Here is a 24397-nt window from a genome sequence, read left to right on the forward strand (position 1 = left end):
TGACAGTCTGCTGAAGCCTGAGAGATTGTACTCTGGGTCATAAGCACCCACCCTTCAGAAGTCTTGGACCTTTTGAAGGATCAGAGTTGTCATCCACAACCCTTCCCTACTTTGGGTCAGGAATCTTGGCTACGTAATATTAAACATAATAAATCTTGCAGTGCAGGCCATTATGCATATCTAAGTCCAGGTACCACAGCTCACTACCTTTTGCCCAGAGACAGCATTTGAATTAAATGTTCCCCCACCAGAGATTTAAAACCTGGGCATTCTCTGGCTGGATAGAATGGCTTAGGAAGAGGTTTACCTATCAAACAAAGGATTCTTCAAATGGAACAAATTGAAATTGATTGTCACAAGAGCAAATCCTGGGAACTATTCATGGGACTTTGGGACATGTGCTTCCTATTGCTCTCATCTTACTGGGTCAGAGCTAAATTCAAGATGAGGCAGGGCCATCTTAAACAGAACAGAGCTTTCTGCTCGAATCTCCTCCTGTGACACCTCATTGTGGCAGAAAGGTGGTCTTCAGTTCACATAAGTTGTGTTAGGGGAATGAAAGTTTCTTGCAGGCTCTTCTGAGTTAGAAAGGCTTGGTAGGAGCTCTGAGAATAAGCTCAGAAATAAACTATATCTTATCCAACAACCAACAGAGCTAAATTCAGAGGGCAAAACCCCAGTAGCTTCAGCCACATTTTCTGCTTATCAAGTTTTGATCTGCATTGGAGAAAGGAGAACCCACACCCGTAAAATCACAGGTGCTGGAAGCACTTTGGGATCAGAGGGTGATGCAGTTCTTGCTGTCCTGGGCTGTCTCCTGAGAGGATTTCAAAAACGTTTTGAGTAATGGTGGCATCGCTGGAATTAGCGTTTACACACTTTGAGAATTCAGGACTTCTTCACACATGTCAGTTCTGGTGTATGTGTGATGTTACTTTATATACTTATAAATATGTGTCTCATTCCAGGGTCCTGCTTACACTATGGTCTCCTCCATGGTCTAATGGAGGTCTACGTGATCCACACTAGTCATGGCATAGGCCTAAAGATGGACACTGAGCTATTTCTCTAGTGACTCATCCGATAAAGAATCAGATTATGAAAAGAAAACATCTACTAATCTGACATTTGAGGATAACCTAGAGAACAGAAGAACTCTAAATGCTAAAGAGCAGTAGAAAAGGGCCATAGAATTCTGGATTCCCTAAGTGCCTCAGCTTTAGGAGTCATGCTTCACTTAGCAATTAGACAGAGGCAGAGATGTCATGATCATAAGTTGGTGAGGAGAGAATGAAAATACTTTGATGGAGAAATAATTCAGAAACCACAGTTACATTCTATGTATGTGCTGGAAATACAGTGAAGTTCAGTGTGAAAAATATAATCCACTACATAACAAACGTATAATAAGTCAGTAGTCCGTGTTCATCTTTGGAAAGCCCTGATACAAATATTTCAAACTCAACAAATGTTTACTGAACATCTACTATGTGAGGGTCCTATACTAGGAATTAGGGGATGGGACAGATTCTGAAGGAAATTTCAGAGGTTACCCTCCTTCTCTGCCCTCAGGGAGCTTATAGTCTAGTAAGGGACCTCATTTCAGTCAAGTACCATAGGGGATCTACATAGTACCATGAAAGAGTCATGCACATAGTGCTAGGGAAGTCAAAAGAATAAGTATTCCTTTTCAGCCTTAGGATCAAGAAAAGCGAGGGGATATGGAAACATTTGAGACAGATGGATCTTTTCTGAAAAATCAGCATGGTGTGGTCTTGTACGATTAACGATCTTACTGAGATATTGAGGCAAGTCCTCACCAGAGAGCATCATGGCCCCCAGACTCCAGGTGGGGGAAACCACACCCCCATCCCTTCTGAGTTCTCTCCTCCTCAGGAGGGGACATGTTTGATAAAGAATTGATTTAGGAAAAAATATGGCAGAGAACATCACCTCCATAGTGATGTCCTGAAGAAGTATTGAAAGGGGAGGAGGAAGAAGGCTATTGCCTGTGCCAGATCTGGCACAAAAAGCTAGGAGGTAACTTGATGAACACTAGCACATTTCCCTAACACTGACGCCTCTTGTAAGAGGCTTGAAAACTGGTCATCTGAGATAAATGGGAGAAAACACAGGAAAGCTAGGAGAATGAGGAAATACTAGCAGTGCCCCAGGCAAGGGGATTAGATGACCTAATAGGCATCTTTCATCTCCTGCTTTGCTCTGATATTGGTAGATGAGGAGCTTTGGCAGATAAACTTGGCCCACTGGCTCCAACTGTAACAACTAGGGGGAACATTTTGCCCTAATGTCTGTCCCCAACTTGTATGGAAAATACCAGTTTTGGTGCTTTCTATAAGTATCTGGCTCAGAGCTTTCTTCCTTTGGTTCTGGGAGACTGATTTGCTTGTTGCACAGTGAAGGAACTCCTTCAGCTGTGACTGCTGGGCACAGGGCCTGGAGACCCTGAGCTTCTCTTCAGGCTTTAGAGGCTGGTCCTGCCCCCAGCCCAACACTACCTCTGCAGGGGCTGTTACTTCAGCTCCTCCTCAACAAAGGCTGCATAAACAGCTTTGCCTAGGAAAGGGTCCCCCTGTTTACCTCTTGTGCTAGTCATTCAACAAACATTTTTAAGCCCCTGGGGGTTAAAAACAGACCCCTGCTCTCAAAGGGGCTATAATCTAACATGAGGGAAAGCCATGCATACAAATTGCTTATACCATGAAGAGGAGATCAGTGTGGGCATCATGAAAGTGATTTCTTTCCTGAAGTCCCTTTTGACTGTGAGATTTGGATTCTGTGCAGTACAAAGGAGAGATTCGTGAGAAGTTTAGAAAGGAAGGCTAGGCCCAAGGGGTCTTCCCTGTTGGGCTGTTGTAGGTTTTCAGATCATGTTAAAGGAAAGTCCAGATTCTTGCAGAAAGCACACCTATCATGAGTCCCAAGAGAAGAGTGAACTGGAAACCCAGGACAAGCTTGCCATTACCAGAGAGGGGCCAAGTAACTATTCTCATTTCCTTTTGAAGTTCCCCCTGGAATGAACTCTCTCAGTGGTTGTGTACACTGTACAGCGGACCTAGCTCCCAAATGTTCCCACTACAGTTACCTCTTAGAAGTTCATAATTTGGAAGGCCTGAGACCATAGTCATGAGGTTTCTAGGAGGACAGAGAGTGCACATAAGTGCTGGACTTGCTTCCTTGCTTAGGATGGATGGCCCCTTATTTTATTCCCTTTACTATCTGTAGCTCCCTGGGTCTTGGGCATTTAGCTGAAGAAATTTTCTGAAAAGCTTTAGCTGTCTTCCAAACTCCCCGTAGCTTCCCTTTTTGGGTGTGGTTCATTGGCTGAATCGTGTGGTTAAGTGGTATTCTTGTCTATTAGTGCTGTTCAGGTCTTTGGGGAGAGTTCTAATTCATAACACTGAATCATAGAATCATGAACTGTTTTTTAAGAAATGTTTAAACTTTCACTGGAAATCTAAGCATTAATGCTTCTCTTTTTTTTTCTTTCTAGATTTCTCTTTCCTAAATTTCTTGATCAGTGTTCACAAGGTAAGTAGTCTTGACTCTCTGCCTACAGAATAAAGTTTGTCTTTCAGACGTGATATAAATCTGATAACTGTTCTCTAGAATTCCTGCAGGTGGGTTTTCTGTCCTTGCACCTATAGTTCAGAAATCTAAGGAATGAGCAAAGTTCATCAAAGGAGAGCAGTGACACCAAATATTTTCATCTCCTTTTATGGGCATATCTCAACTCAGATCTTGCCTTTGAATGATATTGAATTATGCTTCCTGCTTGCCTAAACAGAGTCAGCCTTAGTACAACCCTGGTGCTCCATTTATAGCGACCATAGGAAATGTGGAATCCCTAAATCCGGGTCCACATGGCCTTGGGTCTGGCAGCACCCAAAAGATCTGGTTATGAGCCCTAAGCCCATCTTACAAATCTAGGCACTCCAGGAAGTGGTATTTATTTTTTTAATACAGACAGAACTGCCTGTGGTGAAGGGAGAACAGGAGTCGTTTTTTTTAAGCTCCACTCTGGGGATGAACTACCCATTGTTGTTGAGAGACGTGCATGGTGCCTGGGCTTCCTGAGTCAGCCCAGTAAGCAGAAATCAAACGGAAACAACCTCCCCCTGTGTCCCCAGTGCTGTGCCTCTCCCCGCTGAGTCTGCTGCCGGCTGGCCTACGGGGAGCCCCCCAAAGCCTGTTGTGTTGGGGAACAACAGGGACCAACTGCTGCCCAAGAGAAGAAGGCCGAGGTCAGCAGCCAGGTCTCTTGTGACAATTGCCTGTGGTGGGAGAAGATTCGTTTTCCATGGCGCCCTCACCGCAGAATCATGTGATGCTGTCAGCCCTAGAAGAGCTCTTCTCCACTGGTGGAGAGAGAGCTAGGACAATGAAAGGGGAGGGGACACCAGCAGTATTTCACCCAAAACTTCATTCTAGGGTTTAATCTTCAGTTTGGTGAGGGTTTGAATTCTTTGGATTAAATTACACTTTGCATTGTGCTGCATGAGCTAGCTCCAGGCCACCATTTTTATTATTGCCTTTAATGGTTCTGGCTACGTTTCATCTCCAGAGTCACTTGCAAACACTGTAAACAGCCCTGGGTGACCTTGGTGGCCCTTGTCCTCTTGGCCCTTTCTGCCTTATGTTCTCTCCCCCCACCTTTTCCTGTTTTTATGTAAGTGACAAGAGTAAGTGATTCAGGTTGCCTGCCTCCGCCGTAGCCTGGGGAAAGTGTCTGGTCCTTGTTGTCCATTCCGTGCACAGCAGGCACTGTGCCTGGCTCTGGCTCAACTAGTCCTTTTCAGACTAATTCACCTTGACCTTTGCTGAGATGGGCGAGCTGAGCCCATCCCTGAGGCACAAGGTGCCTGGAAGCTCTGCTGTAGGAAGCCTGCCTGCCTTCCACTGCTAACATGGCAGCTGCTAAAGCCCAATTATGTGGCCTGTCACAGGCAAAGCACTGGAGGCTGTGTGCTGTTCTCCAGAATGAGAGAATCTGAGAGCCCAGGATGGAAGCAGTGTTCCCCAGGAAAGTACAGAAACCTTAAGAGATGGACGCTTCTTACTTCTTAGCCTTGCAAATGAAGGAAAAAATCCAGTGGTGTGATTTGTCTGTCACTCTGTGAGCCATCATGTGGAGTGCAAAAAGCCACCATCGATAGCTGCTACTAATCTGTGTGGTGTTGGAACGAAAGGGGTAAAAAATGATCCCTCCTTCAAAGGGAAGGGAGCACCACTTTTTTTAGGAAACTCAGGAGCCAGCATGAAAGAAGTAACATCTTCCTGGTACATAAGCTCTTCTCTCCTATTTCTCCCCCCAAAAAAGACACATTTCATCCCCTTATTCCTTTCCCAGTGATTGAACTAAGTGATATCTTAGTTTTTTAAACAATGATTCTCTTAAAATTAAAAGTGGAATATACTGTAGGTTGCTTTTTCCCCAAGAGTGTGTGAATTGGACTCCAAGCAAGGATCAAAAAGGAAGCCCAGCATGGTTGAAGGGCCAGCGAGGCAATGACTCTTTTCTCAGCATTCCCTGTTTTTTAGAGAATCAAAAGTTAGACATAAAGAGTCCTCACTCTTCCCTTTTTGTTCAATACACTAATATGATGGACTTTATGGAGATGGCCTCTTGACCCACTGTCAGTGGCCTGGCCTCTACACCGAGTCACTCTGTGTTCTTGTCGGATGAGACAGCTGCTCATGAGTTAGTGGCATTTGTACTGTGGAACAGACAGAGAGGGTAGCTGGCTACCACCCTGACCTTGATAGCTCTGTATTCTAAACACCTGAGTTATGAAGCCTGACCTGCTTAGCAAACATAGTTATTTCCCTTTGGCAAGTCGTTGTTTGCATAGCTGACCTGAGGAATGCTGCAGGGTAATCCGCCTGGGCCTGCATGTTCAGCGATGAACATCTAGGGAGCCAAGTTCTGGGGCTTTGACCTGGGAGACTATATGCAAAAACCAGATTTGGATCTCAGTTCCAGCTACAATCAAGATTCCCCTTCTATCAGAGGAGCTTTAAGCAAAGTGTTTAGATCAGTTTTGAAAGGACCTACTAAACTACTGAAAAAGCTAATTTCTAATCATCTGTGGATCTGGTCTGCCTCACCTCTACCTCCTTTCCCAGCCCCACCCCAGATCTTCCCATTTACACACAGCCTGCCTCTCCCTGGTTGGGGCTGGAGTCATCACTACTCTCACCTACACCTTAGGCAGCTCTTCCTCTCTCCGGTTTCCCTTGTCCAAGACCACAACAGAGAAGACTCAGTTCCCAAAGACTCCCTTTTCTCTTCCACAATTGGGTCAGGGATTTAGATGGAGGCACAGATAACAGTAAAGCTTATTGGATTTCCAGATGATGTGAAGCTGGAAGGAATCATTAATAAAATGAATAAGAGAGTTAGAACCTAGAAAGGTCTCAGCAGACTAGAACAGTGGGTTGAATGGGATTGGATAACTAACTATCAGTTCCTCCAGACGGCTTCCAAAAATCAGCTCCTTAAATGTAGGAGCATGTAAAAGCACAGCTGGCCGGCACTTCATGAGCAGAAGGTTCACTGCTTCAGTGGTCTGCAAGCTCAGCCTGCATCCGCAGGGTGCCTTCGGCACCACCTTGGGTGGCATTTATAGAGGCACCATCTCTAGAGCCAGGATGGTTATCATTCTGCTGTGTCTCCTCAGTCCAGACCATCTCAGAGCAACATGTTCTGCCCCATGGACCACTTTTTAGGAAGGAGAACATCCAAATGAGCAAGGTGACCTAGATGGGGACAGGACTGGAAACCACAGAGTGTGAGGCCTACCTGGGAGGTCAAGCTTGGACAAGACATGATAGCCATCTTCAGTGATGTGGAAGAACTAGACCTGATCTTCTTGGCCCCAGAGGGCAGAACAAGGGCTGCTGTGTGGAATCTGCAAAGAGGCAGACTCTGCCTCAGATGAGGAAAACCTGCCTTGATGTTACAGCTGTCCAAAAGTAGCCTAGGAGACCTTGAACACAGTGTCCTAAGATGTGTCCAAACAGAGCCTGGATGACCCTCTGCAGGCTGTGTTACCTCTGAGAGTCCTTTCAGCTCAGAGATTCTCTGATCCTGTTCTTCCCTTGTGGGGTTTCCTGTCCCTCAGTGTCGGGGTCATCTTCACACCTACTCAGAAATGTGTTGTGCCCTTCAGGTGACTGCTTGCTCTGGCCTTGGTGACCTCACCCACTCTGGGCTCATTTCTTTTCCAGGAACCCCCCCCTCTCTGCTCCCTGCAGTGTAGCCACTCCAAGCCATAAGGGCTCTGGCCCACAGCCTGCTTAACTTGTTGCCTTTAAGCTTGTACATCAGTTCCACCTTTATCTCTACCCAGTGAAGCTTTCATTGGATTGCAGAAGGCCTTGGTTTTGCCACAACTCCTTTTTGTGAATGGCTTTAAATCAAGCAGACATACCCATGACTATCCAGAAATCTACATACAAAGCCATACTGAGTTCTGGAGGAAGAGAGAAGGGAGTTTGGGGGGCTTGAGGGGATGATGTTGAGAAAGTTTGGGTAAACCAGGTGCCATGTGAATCAATCCCAGGTGATGTGAGGCAGCCAGGCAGCACAATCGATAGAACACTGAATCTGGAGTTAGGAGGCCCTGATTCAAATTCAGCTCAGACACGTACTATCTTCGTGACCCTGAGTAAGTCACTTCCACCTTTGTCTGCCTTGATTTCCTCCTTTGTAAAATGGGGATAGTACTAGCACCTATGTCCCAGGGTGGTTGTAAGAATCAAATGTGATAACGTATAAACACTTCTCAAAATTTCAAGCATTCTGCAGAAGGCAATGTGAGCATGAGGTCTGCTGATGAAATAATGCCAGCTACCTTTACTTTCAGGTACTTTGCCAGCTAATATGTGATGGAAATCACTGGGTAGAAGGTGCTTCCAGAGGCCTGCTGATCTAGCCTTAGCTCCAGCTGAGAGCCTAAGGCTCCCTTTCCCATCCTTATGTGCTTCAGAAAGAGAATGTTGGGAGAGCCTAAGGGTCATTGAAGGAGCAGGCGTGGAGGGCATCCATCCTGAAAGACTACCAAAATCATTGAGCTCTTGGGCATCTTGAGTCTGTCAGATGATCAAATCATGAAATCTCTCCTCTGAGCCCCAGATGCTGTCTCTAACTGCCTACAGAACTTTTTCCCTAGTTGTCCCACCATCAGATGAAACTCAATATTTGTGAAACCAAGCTCGTTTATTCCCATAAACCTTTTCCATATTCTGACGTTGACCATATCCAAAGAATCCTATTTGGGGTCACTTGGGCATAGGCCTTCTCTTCATCAGGGCAAATCAATGTGCTGACTATGTCATTGTCATGTAGCTTCTTTACAGCCTGCTTAATGTGACCCTTGATATCCACAGTGAATACCATGAAGGAACCACTTTCAGTCTTCCTCATAGCTGACTTAGTGGCAAAGGAGAATTTGTTGATTGTACCAAGATCAAGCTTGTTCTTTCTTGGGGTGCTTTACTGGAAGTACTTGAGTAGTCTTCAGAGGCATGGTGCCTTGGATGACCTGAATAGTGGACAGATTCAGATCCTCTCTTTTGGTGGCCTCAGCATGACTTTTTGGCTTTCAGAGCTTCTGGCTTGGCTTCTTTCTTGCAGGTCAGATGGGATAGGGTGTAGAAAGCAACATCTTTCTTCACTTTCAATACAGTTTGTAGGGGAAGAAGTACCAGGTTCCTGTTGAGTTCAACTTTGCAGTATTCCTTGGGTTTATCCTCTGCCACCCCTTCGGTATAGAACCGCATTATTTACTGGAGCCTAGCCTCTTAAATCCCTTCTAATCTATCCTTCACACACTCCTGCCAGACGGATCTTTCTTTTGCATTTATCTTGCATATTTCTCCTCAGCTCAGAAACCTTCAATGACTCTCTTTTGCTTGAGAAAAGTTCCAAGTTTTTATTGAGCATTCAAGGCTCTCCTCAGTCTGGCCCCACTGTATATTTCTAGTCCTTATCTTTTACCCCCCTTTTACTCCAGCCAACTCACCAGTTCACTGTCCCAAGGCCATATCGAATGTGCTTTTCCAGTATTATGTCTTTTCTCACACTTTTCCCTCACCTCCCTCCCCATTGAAATTCTACCCATTTTTCCAAGCCCAGATTATATCCCATTTCACCTATTTAAGTCTTCTTGGATTATCCATTGAGTAAAAAATGATCTTTTCTTCCTCATAACTCTCATAGCACTTAATTTCTATCCCTCACCCCCTTGCTGTATTTTATTTCGCATTATAATTTTACATAATGTTATCTTCTATACTATATTGTAAACTCTCTGAGGACAGAATGATGTATTTTATATAGTTGGAATAAATAGGAACCATTGAAGGAGACAAAAAAAAAAAAGGAATAGCCTGAAAAGTGTGTAAATCGAAATAGCTTAGTGAGAGAGAGACAGAGACAGAAAGAGAGAGAGAGAGAGAGATGTCGTGGTGTCAGATCCTTCAGAAAGATCCATAATGCTGAGGACAAAGAAAAGCCCCACTGGGTTTGTGAAGGATCTTTAAGAGAACAGCCTCAGTAGAATGAGAAAAGTCAGATTGCAAGAAGCAGACAAGCACTGCAAACCCTGTATTCCAAAAGTGTGTCTCAGAAAGAAGGAAAAATAACGAGAAAGTAACCTGAGATGTCAGCAGTAAATTAAGTACACTTTTTTCTGCACAGGAAAACTTGTCCATGCTTGGAAAGAGAGAGGAAGGGACCAGTAGAAAGGGAGATGCTAAAGATGTGGGAGGAAGGAAACAAGTCAGAGAAAGCAAGGGCCTAAATTTTGTGCAAACTTCAACCATAACTGTGGCTCTAGGATTTCTCTCCTAAAGAGAAAAATGTGCCATTGGAGCTTTCTTTTTGTAGCCTGAACGTTCCTGATTTTGTTTCACAGGTTTGGTAAGCAATGTTGTATTCACTAGTCACACCATGGAGCAGAGACATCCCCTCCTTGTGCAGCTGCAAAGTCTCATCCGAGCAGCAAATCCAGCCACAGCTTTCATTCTTGCTGAAAATGGGATAGTAACCAGGTGATGACTCATTACTCCCCAACCTCCAGCCTCTGGATCTCCCTGCCAGCCTGGGGCTTATGGCTGCCCAGAGGAGTATCCTACTGCTTGAAATACATGGTCACCCCTCTGGTATAGTCTTTTTTAATCGTAGGCCCTTTCAGCTGTATTTCAAATTTTTACATCTAAGGAATGTCAACTGGCTGTAATTCTCTGAGGATTTACAGTAGCTAAGGGGAAAAGGCAGGGGAAGAGCGTGTTTTGGGGGAGGGGCAAGGCAGACCAATATAATATGTGCTCAAATAATTTTATGTTCTGAGGTATCCTTATTTTTGAGGGTGAAGTCTGTAAGACAAGAGTCCCTCCATATCAGCTTTAGGAAGATGGGGCAATAACACTAGTTCAGTAAAAGTCAGTAATGTCAGAATTTTATAGATAGGATTCCAAGTTGCAAACTTGGATTGTTGACTTGAAGGATTTTCTTTAATACAGACACATTTTAATGAAGTAGAATGTGCCATTGATCTAGGTTCAGGTGGACCGATTTTGTTTATTTGATTTTGAGGAAACTGATTTTTCTCATAGATAGCTGCATGAAATTAGGCATGTCCCTTCTCCCCTCTAAGCCCCAGTTTCCCCTTATGGTAGTCTCTCAGGTTCCTTTCAGCTCTAAAATTATAACTTATAATCCTAAATTGTTTAAAAAAAAAATAGTATGTTGGGACTCATGCTTCTGATTAATTTGGACCTTTTCTGGTCTCTGTCTGCAGGAATGAAGACATTGAGCTAATTCTTTCAGAAGACAGTTTTTCAGCTCCTCAGATGTTGAGAGCTCGATATTTAATGTTCCCTGGCTGGCAAGTATTATAATTGGGGAAATAAGACAAATGCAGACAGTCTTTATTGGCAGAAGAAATGGGGAGGGAGGGCATGGAAGGAAAGTACAAGAAGTACCCAAGGCGGGCAGTTTCTTTTCATTGACCATTTGCGACTCTGGGGTCAGAGATTTGTGTCACAGTTTATGAGGCCTGATGGAGCACATCCCTAGTTGGGGGAAATGGCCCGTCAGCAAGTCGTTGTCATAACACTGCATTTATTTCCTCTGACTCCTGCCCTTTGTGGGTAGGTGGTAGCAGAGCCAGGGCATCACCATCTCAAAACCATAACCAGCCCAGGTGAAAAATCATGGGACAGTTTTCTGCTTCTTCTGTTTCTCAGGCAGTTTTTTCTGACTCCCACAACAGTTGCCATTTCATATGTGGACTTTTCATTTTTCTCTTCTGCCTGGTGGCCCTTTTATCAGGGAGGGAAAAGAAAGCAAAGCAAGCTTTCTTTTGAGGAGATAATGCTTCCAAAGAAGACCTGAACTGTTAGTTTCAGTGAGGAATCCCTGGTACTGTCAGAGTTTGTAGTTGGCCTATTTCTGACCCAAGCCTTTCTAAGACATCTGTCCAAACCTAAGACCTTTCCTCTTTCTCTTGAATGGTTGATAGTATATTCATCTGTTTCTTTGGAACTGAGCACTGAAACAGACTTTGAAGTGTGATTCTCTAGGCTTAATCTCTGTGTTGATCATGGGGATGGCTTAAGTCTAGTGGTCAGGCTAGGCAAAGCCAGGACAAAATAATTCAGAGGCCTTGTTGCCATGTGCAGTAAGGTGCAGAAACAACATGAATTGTTATACCAGCTGAAATGGTTTGAAATAAGTTCTTTTCGATGTAATTTGGAATCTTTCTAACAATTTCCCTTCAGCCTGTAGCACAGCCTTGAACCTAGTAGGGGCTCAATAAATACATGTTGCCCAAATGAATAAACTTACCTCAGTCCTCAAATATGTCTAGAGTAGAGCAACCTGCCTTTCCGGTTCCCAAAATGCTATTTTTTTAAATGTTCCAAAGTTTATATACATAGAGAAGTTCTCGATGAACCCTAGTGACCAAGGCTAAACCAAGGGCGGCTTCTCACTTCTAATGTTATGTTGCTTTTCAAGGCTGCCCAGGAGCCTGGTAGAAGTAGAGGTCAAAGGGGAAACAAGACATGAAAGTCCAGTTAGTTTAGAAAAGAGATTTGTTGGAAGAAAGGTTCCTTGTTGCCTAAACCCTGACTTATTCTTGGACACAAATGTTGTAGACACATCTATGTGTCTGTCCTGAATGTTGAGGCATCAGTCTCCCGGAGCCAGCAGCCTGAGGCTGTGTCAGAAGCAGTCTGATCTCTCAGTGTGATAGGAGATGTTCATGGTAGCAGAGCAAGAGAAAGAATGCCTTCTGTTTTATAGATGGAACTGGGCTCAGTGTACGTGTTGTCTTGCTTTTATTCTACAAAGGAAAACCTCATCCATCCTGGAATTAAGGGACTTTTTAACCCTAAGACCTGTGTCCCTCACCCCAAGCCAGGCCCTTGGGCTTGGAGATCCTGTGCAGGCAGACTTTTGCTTGGTCTCTTGGTCTTGTGGGTCAGGCTGGGTCATCCACAGACTGTTGGGTTGGCATTTCCTCTCTGTCTCTTTGGACTTCCCTGGAGACCTGTTTGATGTTAGAATTTTCCCGTTGGCTCTTCCTCTGCACTGTAATTTCTGTGTGTTTGTGTAACAAAGGAGAGGCCTGGGGGCCAGCTTTCCTTGCTTACCAGCTCCATCACAGTTATTAGATGCTGAGGTGAGAGTTAAGGTGGTGGTTGAAGGCCCACCAGACACCAGACACTGTCCCCTCAGGGCCAGTTGGTTCTTCTAGAGGAAAGTTGCCTTTTTGTGCTTCGGAAATCTGGTTTTGGAGAATTGATCGGAGAGGGAATTGTCTGGGCACCATAATTTCCTGGTCATGGACTTTTCTCTCTCTTTGATACTGACCAGGTGAATTTCAGAGCTTGCTGCTCTATCCTGTTGTGGTGAAGTTTCTGTTCCTCTATTCTGGACCCTGCAGAAGGACATTTTAGTGTGCCTAAAATTCCTCCCCAACTGAAGTCTTATACTAGGCTGCAGTGTAAGAGTGAGACTGAGACACGAGGTCAAAGACCTTCCCTCTCATACCTCTGTGCTCCTGAAGCAGCAAAAGATCTTTGCAGCCTGCCTCCAGATACTCCTAGTCCCTGCCCTTCTCTGAATTTCAGGGAGCAATGAGAATACATGGGAGAGCATCACCAAGTAATGGATTGTGTGCCTAATGTCTAAGGCTGGCCTAATTAAGAATAAAGAGGTTTACTCCCAAGAGACCACCAAGTAATGAACTTTTTTCAGCTGCAGCAGCCTATTTGCTGAGACACACAGCCCAGTTCAACAAATGTTTATTAAGTACCTACTATGCTCAAGGCACTACATTGGTAGAAAGGGACCAGACATCAAGTCACATATCCTTGATGTAACAAGTGTTAGCATATTTCTTATCTCTTTCCTAAACTATTAAGCTGAATGAGGGCAGGAACCATATCCTGCTTAGATTTTGTACATCCTTTCAGCACCTAACAGAAGTCTCACACAGTTGGCACTTAAAGAATTTTGTTTATTTGAGTTTGGCCTAGAATCTGAATCATAGTTGGAAGGAACCTTGTAGGTCACCTAGTTCAACTTTCCACCCAGAACAGGATTCTCCCCGAAAAGTATGCTCTGATCTGAGACTAACAATTAGGTGTTTTCTGAGGCAGTTCACTTGATTGTTAGACAGCTGTACCTTTTAGTTCCATTTCTTGAGTTGAAATCTACCTCCGTATAAGTTCTGCTCAGAGCTGGAGTTCTGCCTTTTGGGGCTGTACAAAAAATTCTAAGCCCTCTCTTCCGTAAAAGTGTTTGAAAACAACTGTCATGTCTCCATCTCCACACCCTCCCACTCCTGCACTTTAGTGTTGGCTTTGAAGGAGGAAAGGCCAGATAGCTAGGAGACTATTACAGTATTCCAGGTAAGGGATCCTTGAACTAGGGCAGTGACTGTGAGAGTAGAGAGAAAAGAACTGATTGGAAGATGTTTCAGAGAGATTATTGACAAGACTTTGCAACTGATTAGATCTGGGGAGTAAGGAAGACTGAGACTCCACAGTGCCCGATAAAGAGAGGATGATTGCTGGAACTAGGTCTTCCAAAGGGGAGAGGAGATAGAATCAGAGAAGAATCAGTATTAGCTAAGAGTAGAAATGTTTTATTCTGAAATAGATGAGAAGGAAGAAAAGGATGTTATACACTGCTGAAAAGCTTTGCTGCAAGGAATTGAGGAGGCTCTTGTCAGATGGCTTTAATTTCCTTGGTGAAGTAGGATGCTAAATAATCACTCGGAGAGCAGTTAAAAGGCTTATTATGAGCCCAGGTACTATGCTAAGGAGAAAGAAGAAGTTTAAACCTGTCATCTGAGCATGAAGAGTAAGAGTAGCAGAGTTCTACAGCAGCAGAGGGCCCTGCCAGGGCTATTCACAGGCCCTTGTGAACAGCTCATCTCTATTGCTTTCTCCAGTGATATTGAGCAGGCTGGAAACAGGAGAAAAGAAACCTGAAGGATGTCCAGAGCTAAGGATTAGGAGGCTGGGAATGATTGTGGGTAAAGATGGGGAAGGGAAAAAGGAAGATTCTAGAGAAGTGAATCATTCAGGTCATCTCTGAGCATGGGAAACAAGTGAAGGCCTAGCAGGGGAGCAAACAAGAAGTCGTGATAAGGATGATGAACAAGCTTAGTGTTACTGAAGGAGAGGAGAGATGGGAGAATAGGAGACTGTGGAGGGACAGTGAAATGTCAAAGCTTAGGATGTTGGTGATAATGCAGTTCTGTGATATGGACCGAGGTTTAATCATGTCATTGTGTGACCCAAGTTGGGTAGGTGTAGAGTTGAGGAATTATGAAGTGAATCATGTGGTTTCTGCCTATCATTTATCCAACATTTTTGAAATATGCTTTCTGAAATAGGATGATGACCAGTCCTCCACACCTGACTATCCCCAGCATTCTTTCCTTTGGTGATGATTTCTCCCAAAGTTCCTGTCACCTTTGCATCCCAACGCCATTCTTCCTTTTGGGCCAGAATTGGGTGTAGAACAAAACCATTTCTCCTCTACCTTCAGTGAAAAAAGTGGGGATTTAGCAGAGAGCCCGAGCCTCAGAGGGTCCCCACTACCTCTGATCTAACAAATCTGGGGGCAGAGTGCTTCACATCCTACCACTTTCTGAGGAGTCTCTTGATTTCCTCCACTCCAGGAAACAATTGGTCATGGGACCTGGACAATACTATCTTCCATCCTTGTTTGCCATCTCTTTGGGGAGGTCCTACAGTGGGTGGCACAGAAATTGACTTACCAAAAGTCATGCCCCACACCCAATCTAAAACTGGCCTGGCCATAAACCATGAAAAGGTTTTACTGGAGAGGGAACAAACTAAAGGATCAAAATTCCCCCTTTTCTCTATCAGTCTGAGGTCTCTTTCCTAAACTTCCTTTCACAGGAAGTTGCTATTTTAGAGATCTGGTCCCAGTCTCACCACTAATGCAGTGTCTTACCTGCTTGTCAGGAGCTTCCCTGAAGTCTGCACAGGCTAGGGAGGATCTTCGCCATTGGGTTTCTGGAGGAGCTGGTGGCACTGGCCTTCTTGGCTAGGAGGAGTGCATGGATTTCCCTTGGGAGGAAGGAAGGGGGCTCGCTACTGGATTCCCTGACAGTGGTGGCAGTTGAGCCTGATGTTATAGGTACACAAAGGCCTGTGAGGGAGACTGTACTTCTCATGGCTGTTGGCTGTTGGTATTGGCCTGTGCCTGCTTCCTGTATAAAGAGACATCATTTTGGCTCCTAGAACAGACTGAAGGGATTCTTTCTTTGTTATATCTTGTTTGGGCTGCTAAAGTATAAATAAGATCCACACTAATTAAGGCAGGTGGGAACCTTCTGCTCCCTCCACCCACTCCCCTCCTATGACAATCTCTGGCTTCCTTTTTTGCTTGAGTTTTACCCTTAGCAGCTATAAGGAGAGGAGTTTGCAAAGACTACCAGGTATTGGGAAACCAGCTAGAACTTTGGAGTTTTTTCCTGTAGCGTAACACTAAGTCTATATCTGCCTCTTTTTCCCCAGTCTAGAAAATGACTCATTCTCCTTAGAATAGCAGGGCCCTTCCATAGACTCATGATAGAAAGGTCTCCTGAGTTTCCTCATCTGCAAAATGGAAGTCCTCAGACTGACCTACCTGCCTTACAGTTTTCAGAGGGAAGGTGCTTTGTAAACTTCCAAGCTCCCCAGGACATGGGAGTTGGCAGCATGACCTTTCCCCTTCCTCCAGGAGAAGAGAGGATGGGGCAGCACCACAATCTCACAATTCCCAGGATCTGGTTTCCCTAAAGTGAAGGGCAGGTAAATCACCTCCCTTGGACTTTGGGAAATCCATTGTGGTCCATTAGGAGCACACAATTCAGAGGTGCTGCAGCTACTAGGCAGAGCCAGGGAAAAGAGCTAGTCAGCCTCAGGATCCGGGGGCCAGCTGGATCTGAAATGGGAACACCAGCCTCCTGGTCTGAAGCATACAAATGTTTATAAGACAACATATACAGAAATGAAAATGAAATACAACATTCATAGTCAAAAACACTAATCATGTTTTCAAATTTGCATTTGTTTGAAGGTATGAAGGTAAGTTTCGTGCAGGGTCCGTCTTCCCACCAATGGTTCAGATCTGTGTCTGGTTTGGCCGTCCCTTGGAGAAGGCTCGCTTTGTGGCCAAATGCAAAGGTAAGGCTCCTTGATGTATGCCTGGGAATGAGATGAAAGGGAAATTAATGAGAGAGACTGGTTTCTGAGGCCATCCTAAGACCAACTGACCTTTCTCTGGTTGAGGTCAGTATTACACAAGTATTAGACTTGTCCCGCAAATTGGCCTGAGTTCCTCTCATGAGAATTTCATTGTCCCATGGAAACTGGTGCAGAGCTGCTGCGAGACAGGTCCCAAGACCACACAGCTTTTAGAAACAGACCCCACATTGACTTGGGTGACTGGGAGGAGCCTAGATAAGCAGCATCAGTGCTGGATGAGAGGGGACGTGAGCAGTCAAGGCCAGAGATTTTCTTCAGCCTCTCTTTAATAAAGGTAGGATGATCATTGCTGGGCCAATGGACCTAGCTCCCTTTTTGTTTGGGCTCTCAAGGACTCTATCCTCTCAGATCTCCTAGCCTACTCATGGGACAAGCTCCATTTTCTCCTTAGTTAATCTTGTCAGTCAGTCAGTCAGCAAGCATTATTAAGCATCTTCTGTGTGCTCAGCATTGTGCAAAGTGCTGGGGATACAAAGAAATCCCCCCTAAAATGCCATTCTTTGTTCTCAAGAAGCTCCCAGTCTACCAAGGGAGATACCATGCAAACAACCGTATGCAAACAAGATAAAGACAGGACAGATTGGGGATCATGTCAAGGGGAAGGCACCAAAGTTAGGGAATGCCAGGTGACACTTCTGGCAGAAGGTGGGAATGAAGGCAGAGAGAACCCACCCAGCACGCAGGCAGGAGGGAGAGTGCGAGGAGACCAGTGTTGCTGAGTCACAGACTGGGTAAGAAGACGGGGAAGGTGCAGAGAGACCAGGCCATGAGAGGCTTACTAGCCGATTCTGGAAGTGATAGGAGAAGACCTGGACCTGAGAAAGAGCAGTTTGACAGCTGAGTGGAGGACAGACAGGGAAGGCAGAAAGACCCACCTGCAGGCTAGTGCAGAGGTCCCAGGCATGAGGTGCTGAGAAGGTCAGAGGAGAGAAAGGGCCATATAGGAGAGGTAGAAACAACAGGGACTGGACAGCCCATTTTGTATGGTAGTGGAGGGAAAGGTGGTGAGAAAGTGAAAGAGTCAGAGGAGATAAAGATGACGCCAAGGCTTCAAGCCTGGGGACTGGGAGCATGGTAGTGCCCTCAACAGTTCAGGGAAGTTAGGAAAAAGAGGGGAGGAATTGGGGGAAAGATAACAAGCTCGGTGTTGGCTCTACTGAATCTAGATGGATGTCTGTGGGGTATTCAGTTCAACATGTCCACGAGGCTGCTGGAGATATGAGACCTGAGGTCAGCAGAGAGGTCAGAGCTAACCGGTCCATCTGAGAATAATCTTCTTTGAGATAATTGATGCATGGAAGTTGATGATATCACCAACTGAAATAGTGTAAAGGGAGAAGAGAGGCCCAAGATGGAGCCCTGGAGGACTCCCATGATTAGTGAGTGTGGCATAGATGAAAATCAGATGCAATTTTATTAAAACAGGAAGCTGAGAAAAATTACAGCTTAGCATTGAATCAAAGGAAATCCTAAGCTCTCTTAGCACAGCTTCCAGGGTTGACTCATCAAGTCAGCAAGCATTTATTCAGTGCTCCCTGTGAGCCAGGTTCTGTGCTAAGTACTCGAAACACCAAGAAAGATAAAAATAGTCCCTGCCTTCCAGGAGCTCATGGCCTAATGGGGGAGAAAACATGCAAGCAGCCGTGTACAAACAAGATCATGCCTGGGCCTGGCCTCTGCATCTCTGCCCTGCTGCTGCTGAGCATGGCAAACATAACTGACCCTTGGTGCTTATTTAGTCATCGTTCACTCATGACTGACTCTTATGTGACCTCATTTGGGGTTTTCTTGGCAAAGATCCTGGAGAGATTTTCAGATGAGAAAACTGAGGCAAACAGGGTTAAGTGACTTGGCCAGGGTCACACAGCTAGGAAGTATCTGAGGCTACATTTGAACTCAGAAAGATGAGTCTTCTTGACTCCAGGCATGGCACTCCATCCACTACACCATCTAACATTCTGCCAACCATTAAACCCAGCTCTTCAGTTTCCAGTTCTCAGCCAATCTGACAGGTTCCAATCTGTCTGCCCATTAGTTGTGAGCCGTTTGCCATGCCGGGAATGCTGGCAGCTGGGGAGCACAGTGAGCCTTTCACACTTGTGCACACTCAGCTTCTGGCTTCATCCCCTACCCTCTGCACATGTGGATCTTTTTTTTTTAACCAGAAAGATATAAGAACTTCCTACAAAAATCTCTGACAATACATCCCACATTTTACAGACAGTAATCAGAGCATGACACTGACAGTAAGGGCATGAATTTCATCCCAAGTGGGCATCCACTCAGTCAGTGGCCCTTTGCAGCAGTGATGGTGCTGAGTTCTGGCACCATCCCCAAGGGAGCCAGTAGGTAGAGCAGTAACAACCCTTTCTTCTTCTTCCATGCAGCAATTAAGTCCTTGATCAAGCAGAGCCCCTTCTCTGGAAACATTTACCACATCCTGGGCAAAGTGAAGTTCTCAGGTAATTGGAGGCTTAAGCTTGGGCCCCTCCACTGTAAGTGCCTTTGGACTTCCAGGAGGGGTCTATTCACTAGGTGCCTTCTCCCTAATTCTGCACTTAATCACATACTTTCAAAACTAGGACTCGGCGTGTTTGGTGCATTTACTTGCCTGTATTTTCTTTCCCTAGCAATTATTGCTCCACCCATTTCAATTGTGAGATGAATGAATGAGATCTCCTATTCTTTTGATCACTGGAGATCAGACTGAGCCCGTTGGCAGGACTTGACTTGTTTCTGCCAATCCTTTTTGAATCTACTTTATTTTTGCCCCAGATTTCCCGATTTGAAGAAAAGTAGTAGAAAGGGTGGGAGGAATACACAAGGAAAAAGGACCCTCTTAGAGCATGGCCTCATTCTCTTGGTTGCTGGAGACAAAAAGATGCATGCTCTAGATGAGTAGAAGTAACTGGGCTAACTTGTCTGCAGAAGCTAGGGAGGAGAGGCCCCAGAGCTACATACACAGCAGGCTCTAGGCTGAGTCATGACAAAGACTTCTCTTCCCATGGGCATGCTTCTCTGGGCTACAGTCTGCCACAGCAGGCTTAGAGGGCCCTAGGGGAGAGAAGGAGGTACCTGCATTGAAAATACTTAGGATTAGCAGTAGACTGATGATAGCCATGAAAAAGATCTAAGTTCCTGATCTTGTGTGGCAATGGAACGCCCCTTTTCCTCTATATCATTGGTCCTTACGTGTCATTGGTCATCGGGCTGTCCCTCAATGTACTAATTTTCTTCTCTTCTTGCAGACTCAGAAAAAATGATGGAAGTTTGTCACAACACATTAACTAATTCCTTAAGCATTGTGCCGGTTCTGGAGGGCCCAAGCCCACCTCCAGATTCTCGTGGAACTCCCCGCGATGGCAGTGCTCAGCAGGAGAGTTACCTCGTGTTCATTGGCTGCTCTTTGAAAGAGGAGAGTGTCAAAGACTGGCTACGGCAGACTGCGAAGCAGGTATGGCTCCTGTGGGGTGCAGGCATTCCTTCTGGGCAATGGTCCAGATGTGGGCACAGCTCCGGGCAACCCCCACTCAGCAGTCTTCCCTGGCAGTCTGGCCACCCTCAGGGTAACTTTCCATTGGCCCCACCCAGGGCATCAGTGGATAACCTGTCCTTGGTAGAGTGCACCCTGCTTCTCCCTTCTCATTCTCCTTCTCTCCAATGGCTGTTCCAGGACAGCTTCGGCAGCCAGCTATTTAAACTATGCCAGTGTTTTATAAGAGGGGGGTGGATAATAAAAGGAGAGAATATCCAAATGCCTTTCCTGTGACACCGGCCAAGACAGAGGCAGAAGCTCTGTTTGACACAGGCTGGGTGAGGTACAGACTACTTCAGATCCCTGGCCAGTCCCCCACAGTGCTCTGGGGCAGTCTTTTGATTCATTCTCTAGGAGGCAAGTGCTTTCCAGGGTGAGCCCCAGGTCTTGTATGAAAACAGTTCTCAGACACCTCCTCCTGAATTCTGTCAGTATCTTTAGGATAGCTGAAGGGTGGACCCCAGCAACAAGTGCAATCAGAGTTGAAAAGCCTGGCTCTAGAAGCCAGGACATCAGCTCTTCTAGAACCAAAGTAGCAAAGAGTGAGAATGCTATCTCTCCCTCTGCAAGGGGGTATAGTCTCAGGCAGCAAACAGAAGACCCTTTCACTGTGCCACCGTGCCCAGCCAGAGTCTTCCATCTGGGCCAGGCTCACAAAAATTCTACCGCCACCACCATGGTCCAGGCTGGTAGCACTCATGTGGTTGTCTCCGCCCCTTTGCTGACTGTGCCTCTGCTCTCTGTTGCCTCCTCCATCTGACCTCTGCTCCTGCCCCTTTCCCTCAATTTCTACACAGAAACCCCAGAGGAAAGCCCTGAAAACCAGGGGGATGCTGACACTGCAAGAGATCAAGAACATTCACGTAAGTCCTCTGCCCAGAGACCGGGCCAGGCCTAATGTACAGAAACAGGGTTAGGGTCCTAGAAACTCTTAAAGATCTATGGGCACTTCAGGGCATGGCCCACCAATGGTTAAAGCCATCACTGGGACTTCCAAAAAGAAACTGGGTAAGATGACAGCCCCTACAGGGAGCTGATGGCACTCTGATCCTGGGTGAAGTAATGAGAACAGCTGCTGAGTTGGGAGGGGGATATAAAGCAGAGCCCACTTGTGCCCCAAGGGAGAGAAGCCAGAGGGGCATGCAGCCCAGCCCCTCTGCTGCTCCTGCTGTAGCTCCAAGGTCAGAAATGTATTCCCTGCCCTGAGGTGAAGTGGAGGAGGGGAGAGGGACTTTGGCTTCACTGGGCTACTCTCTTGAGAGTCTGTATTCAGATGATGGAGGCCTGTTCTCTCCTCACCTGTGTGTGAGGCTGGGGTGAGGGAAGAGAAAAGGAGATAAGAGAGGTGGGCTCCAAGCCTGGGAGCAAAGGGAAGGCTGGCAGAAACTGAAGTTAGCCAAGGGAGACCCTGAGAGGTGTGGGACATTTTAATGACCTCTGTTGTCTCTTGCAGGTGAAACGCCACCTGGACCCCCTACCTGCAGGTTATTTTTATAATGGAACCCAATTTGTCAACTTTTTTGGTGATAAGACTGATTATCACCCATGTATCCTTGCATGGCAGGGCTATGCAGAAAACCAGGTGGAGGCTTGGATAGGTTTTCCCATGGGAGGTTTGAGTCACCTCTCCAGAAGCATTCTAGAAACACTAGATATGCAAAGAGCAGATCTCAGGTCGTAGACTATGGTGGGAGCTATGGAGGCAAGCTCTACATCTCAACCTTTGAAAAGCACTACAGTAATGAGGCTGGGAAGGAAGTTGTCTCGCTTATTCTCCTTCAGATTCAGAACAGAAGGTTTTAATGTGTCTGCACCCAGGGGAGGGAGCAGTTTGGTGTCAGGCCAGCCTCCTGTCCCATTGCCATCAGTCACCCCACAGAGGGAGAACAGGAGGTCTCAGAGGAGGGGCACAGGGTTTAGCCTCCACCTACAGTGTGGGTGAGGCAGAGGCTGAGGAAAGGAGGCAAAGAGAAAGCTGCTGCTCTGTCATCTCAGCATGTGGATCCAGTTAATGGCATGTTCCCTCATGAGGGAGGCAAGGGGGAGGAGGAGTGGAGAGAGAGTAGGTGTGGACAAGCTCGCCAATACCTTGATTCATGATACAGGCCCAAATCAAATTGTGTTGTGTTGTAGCAAATTACCCTGGATTGCAGGGTTAGCTCCTTTTGTCTGTGGATATTTGTCCAAGGAAAGGTCAGTCCTTTCCTGTGCTGTTGGGCTTCTCAGCTACAATCTGCTTTCCCTTCCTCTTTCTCATTCTGGGGCTGGGGATGGATGAGAATGGGGAGGGGGTGGGGGGGAGTCATCCCAGCCTCTTTAGAATCATTGGATATTTCTTTCCCCTCACCCCAGCGCTAGACCTGTCCCATTCCACTTGTGAAATGCCTCTGTCCAAGGCCAGCTCTGTTCTCAAGGGATGGATAATCTGAGCTACAGAGTCACCCTACTCACTCTTCTCTTAGGGGAGCATGAAGTAATGAGAAGCAGAGCTCATCCCTTCAGGCCACTGATCATTAGGAATCGGGAACAGTTTTTAGCTGGTAGATTTCAATGAACTGCCTTATATTCCTTAATTTGAGGTTAGTAATGGATCAGTTTATGAATGATTATGTGGAAGAAGCAAACCGGGAGATTGAAAGGTACAACCGAGAGTTGGAGCAACAGGAATATCCCGACCTATTTGAGCAAAAGCCCCCAACCTAGCCCAGAAGGGTTCTGTGTGCCCAGGCAAGAGACCCGGGCACAAGTCCCAGCAGCGTGGCTGCCCCCTCAACACGTCGTCCCTGTTCTCACCCTGTCAGAGGCATTCATGGGCTTTCTGGCCCTCGGTTCTTGGACATGTTTCCTGGCAGGAAGCTGCTTCTTCACTCTGGTCTGCCTGTTTGTGCTGTCTCATTTGCATGTGTTCCTGATTCAAGATACAGTGCTTTCTCAAAATCGGCACCTCCACCTTCACTCCCTTTCCCAAGGGCGGAGGAGAAAGAGGCCCTGGAGACCCCGCCATGACACAGTCTCAGGATCGTTGTCCTCCAGGTGCCATCTGCAGTCCAGTCGTCCTGTCCTGTCTTGGCCTAAAAATGAGCCTGTGAAGGAAACTTGTGCTGTTTCTTGTCTTATGGGTGTGGGGAAAGTGGTCTTCAAGGGGAAGGGGGTGTTGGGATTGCTTGAAGGTTCTCCCAAGCTCCCTATGCACCTTTCCCTTCTCTGGCATTACCCAAGTCTTGAGTAAGAGTCTGGAGGAATCATGGAACTTCAGGCCTCACTCCCTCATGTTGTGGAATCTTTATGAAGCTGTTGGTAAGAGTGAGGAGGAGAGAAGGTAGGACTTTATGCCTCCTGTGTAGGGCCCAAACAAGGGTCTGATATCTCCTACCCACACTCCCCAGCCATGGTCAATGCCATTAGATCCCTACAAGAGACAGTGCATGAGGTGGGAATAGTCTTCACAGAGCCTGATTCCTAGCCAGCCACTTGTGATTTGAGGAGAAATGGCTGGTTTCCTTTCCCTTCCAGGCTGGAAGAAGCTATAATGGGGTAATCATGTCTACTAGAGCAGGCTTTCCTGGGTTTCCAGCACTGTTCCTTCTCCCCAGTTTAAGGAGGATGTTGATGCCCTTGGCTAGTTAGGACTGTTTTGGTTTGGAGCTGAGTTGTTGCTTCACTTTAGGCTTCCAAAGAAGAAGATGGGGGTGGGGAGGAGTCTGGTCACTCTCCCAAGTGTCAGCTGGACTTCCCCTCACATAGATTCTGCCTCCTTGCTCTCTCTACTTCCCTGGAGCCTTAGATCAGCTCTGATAGGGCAGGGGAGGGTCAGGTTTTTGCTGTCCTGTGACTTCCTCCCAGTCCTGGCCACACACATATGATGCAATAAGATTTAATTGTGGAAAATTTACTCCAAGTCCCCAAGCCCTCTTGCTGTCCCTGGCTTTGGCTCCCAAGGGAGAGGAAATGTCACTGTCTTCCAGAAAACATATTCAAAATACTTTTTGTGTCTTTTGCCCAAGCAAACAAGCAAAATGTTTGATGTCCTACAACTTC

General features: G+C 46.1%; 1 protein-coding gene across 2 annotated transcripts in view; it reads left to right on the forward strand.

Moving 5' to 3' along the window:
• The window catches only part of DNAAF9 (dynein axonemal assembly factor 9), a 156060-nt gene extending 132606 nt beyond the window's left edge, over window positions 1-23454 (forward strand). For both annotated transcript variants that reach the window (XM_072619757.1, XM_072619756.1), the window contains exons 29-37: window positions 3515-3552; window positions 9942-10077; window positions 10827-10913; window positions 16637-16743; window positions 19212-19286; window positions 20073-20278; window positions 21157-21222; window positions 21813-21906; window positions 22944-23454. In XM_072619757.1, coding sequence (XP_072475858.1) covers window positions 3515-3552; window positions 9942-10077; window positions 10827-10913; window positions 16637-16743; window positions 19212-19286; window positions 20073-20278; window positions 21157-21222; window positions 21813-21906; window positions 22944-23062 — 928 coding nt within the window. In that variant the 3' untranslated portion in view covers window positions 23063-23454. The remainder of the gene's footprint in view (window positions 1-3514; window positions 3553-9941; window positions 10078-10826; window positions 10914-16636; window positions 16744-19211; window positions 19287-20072; window positions 20279-21156; window positions 21223-21812; window positions 21907-22943) is intronic.
• Window positions 23455-24397: the final 943 nt, after the last annotated feature.

This window comes from Notamacropus eugenii, chromosome 6, assembly GCF_028372415.1.
Source record: "Notamacropus eugenii isolate mMacEug1 chromosome 6, mMacEug1.pri_v2, whole genome shotgun sequence".
NCBI classification, from domain to species: Eukaryota; Metazoa; Chordata; class Mammalia; order Diprotodontia; family Macropodidae; genus Notamacropus; species Notamacropus eugenii.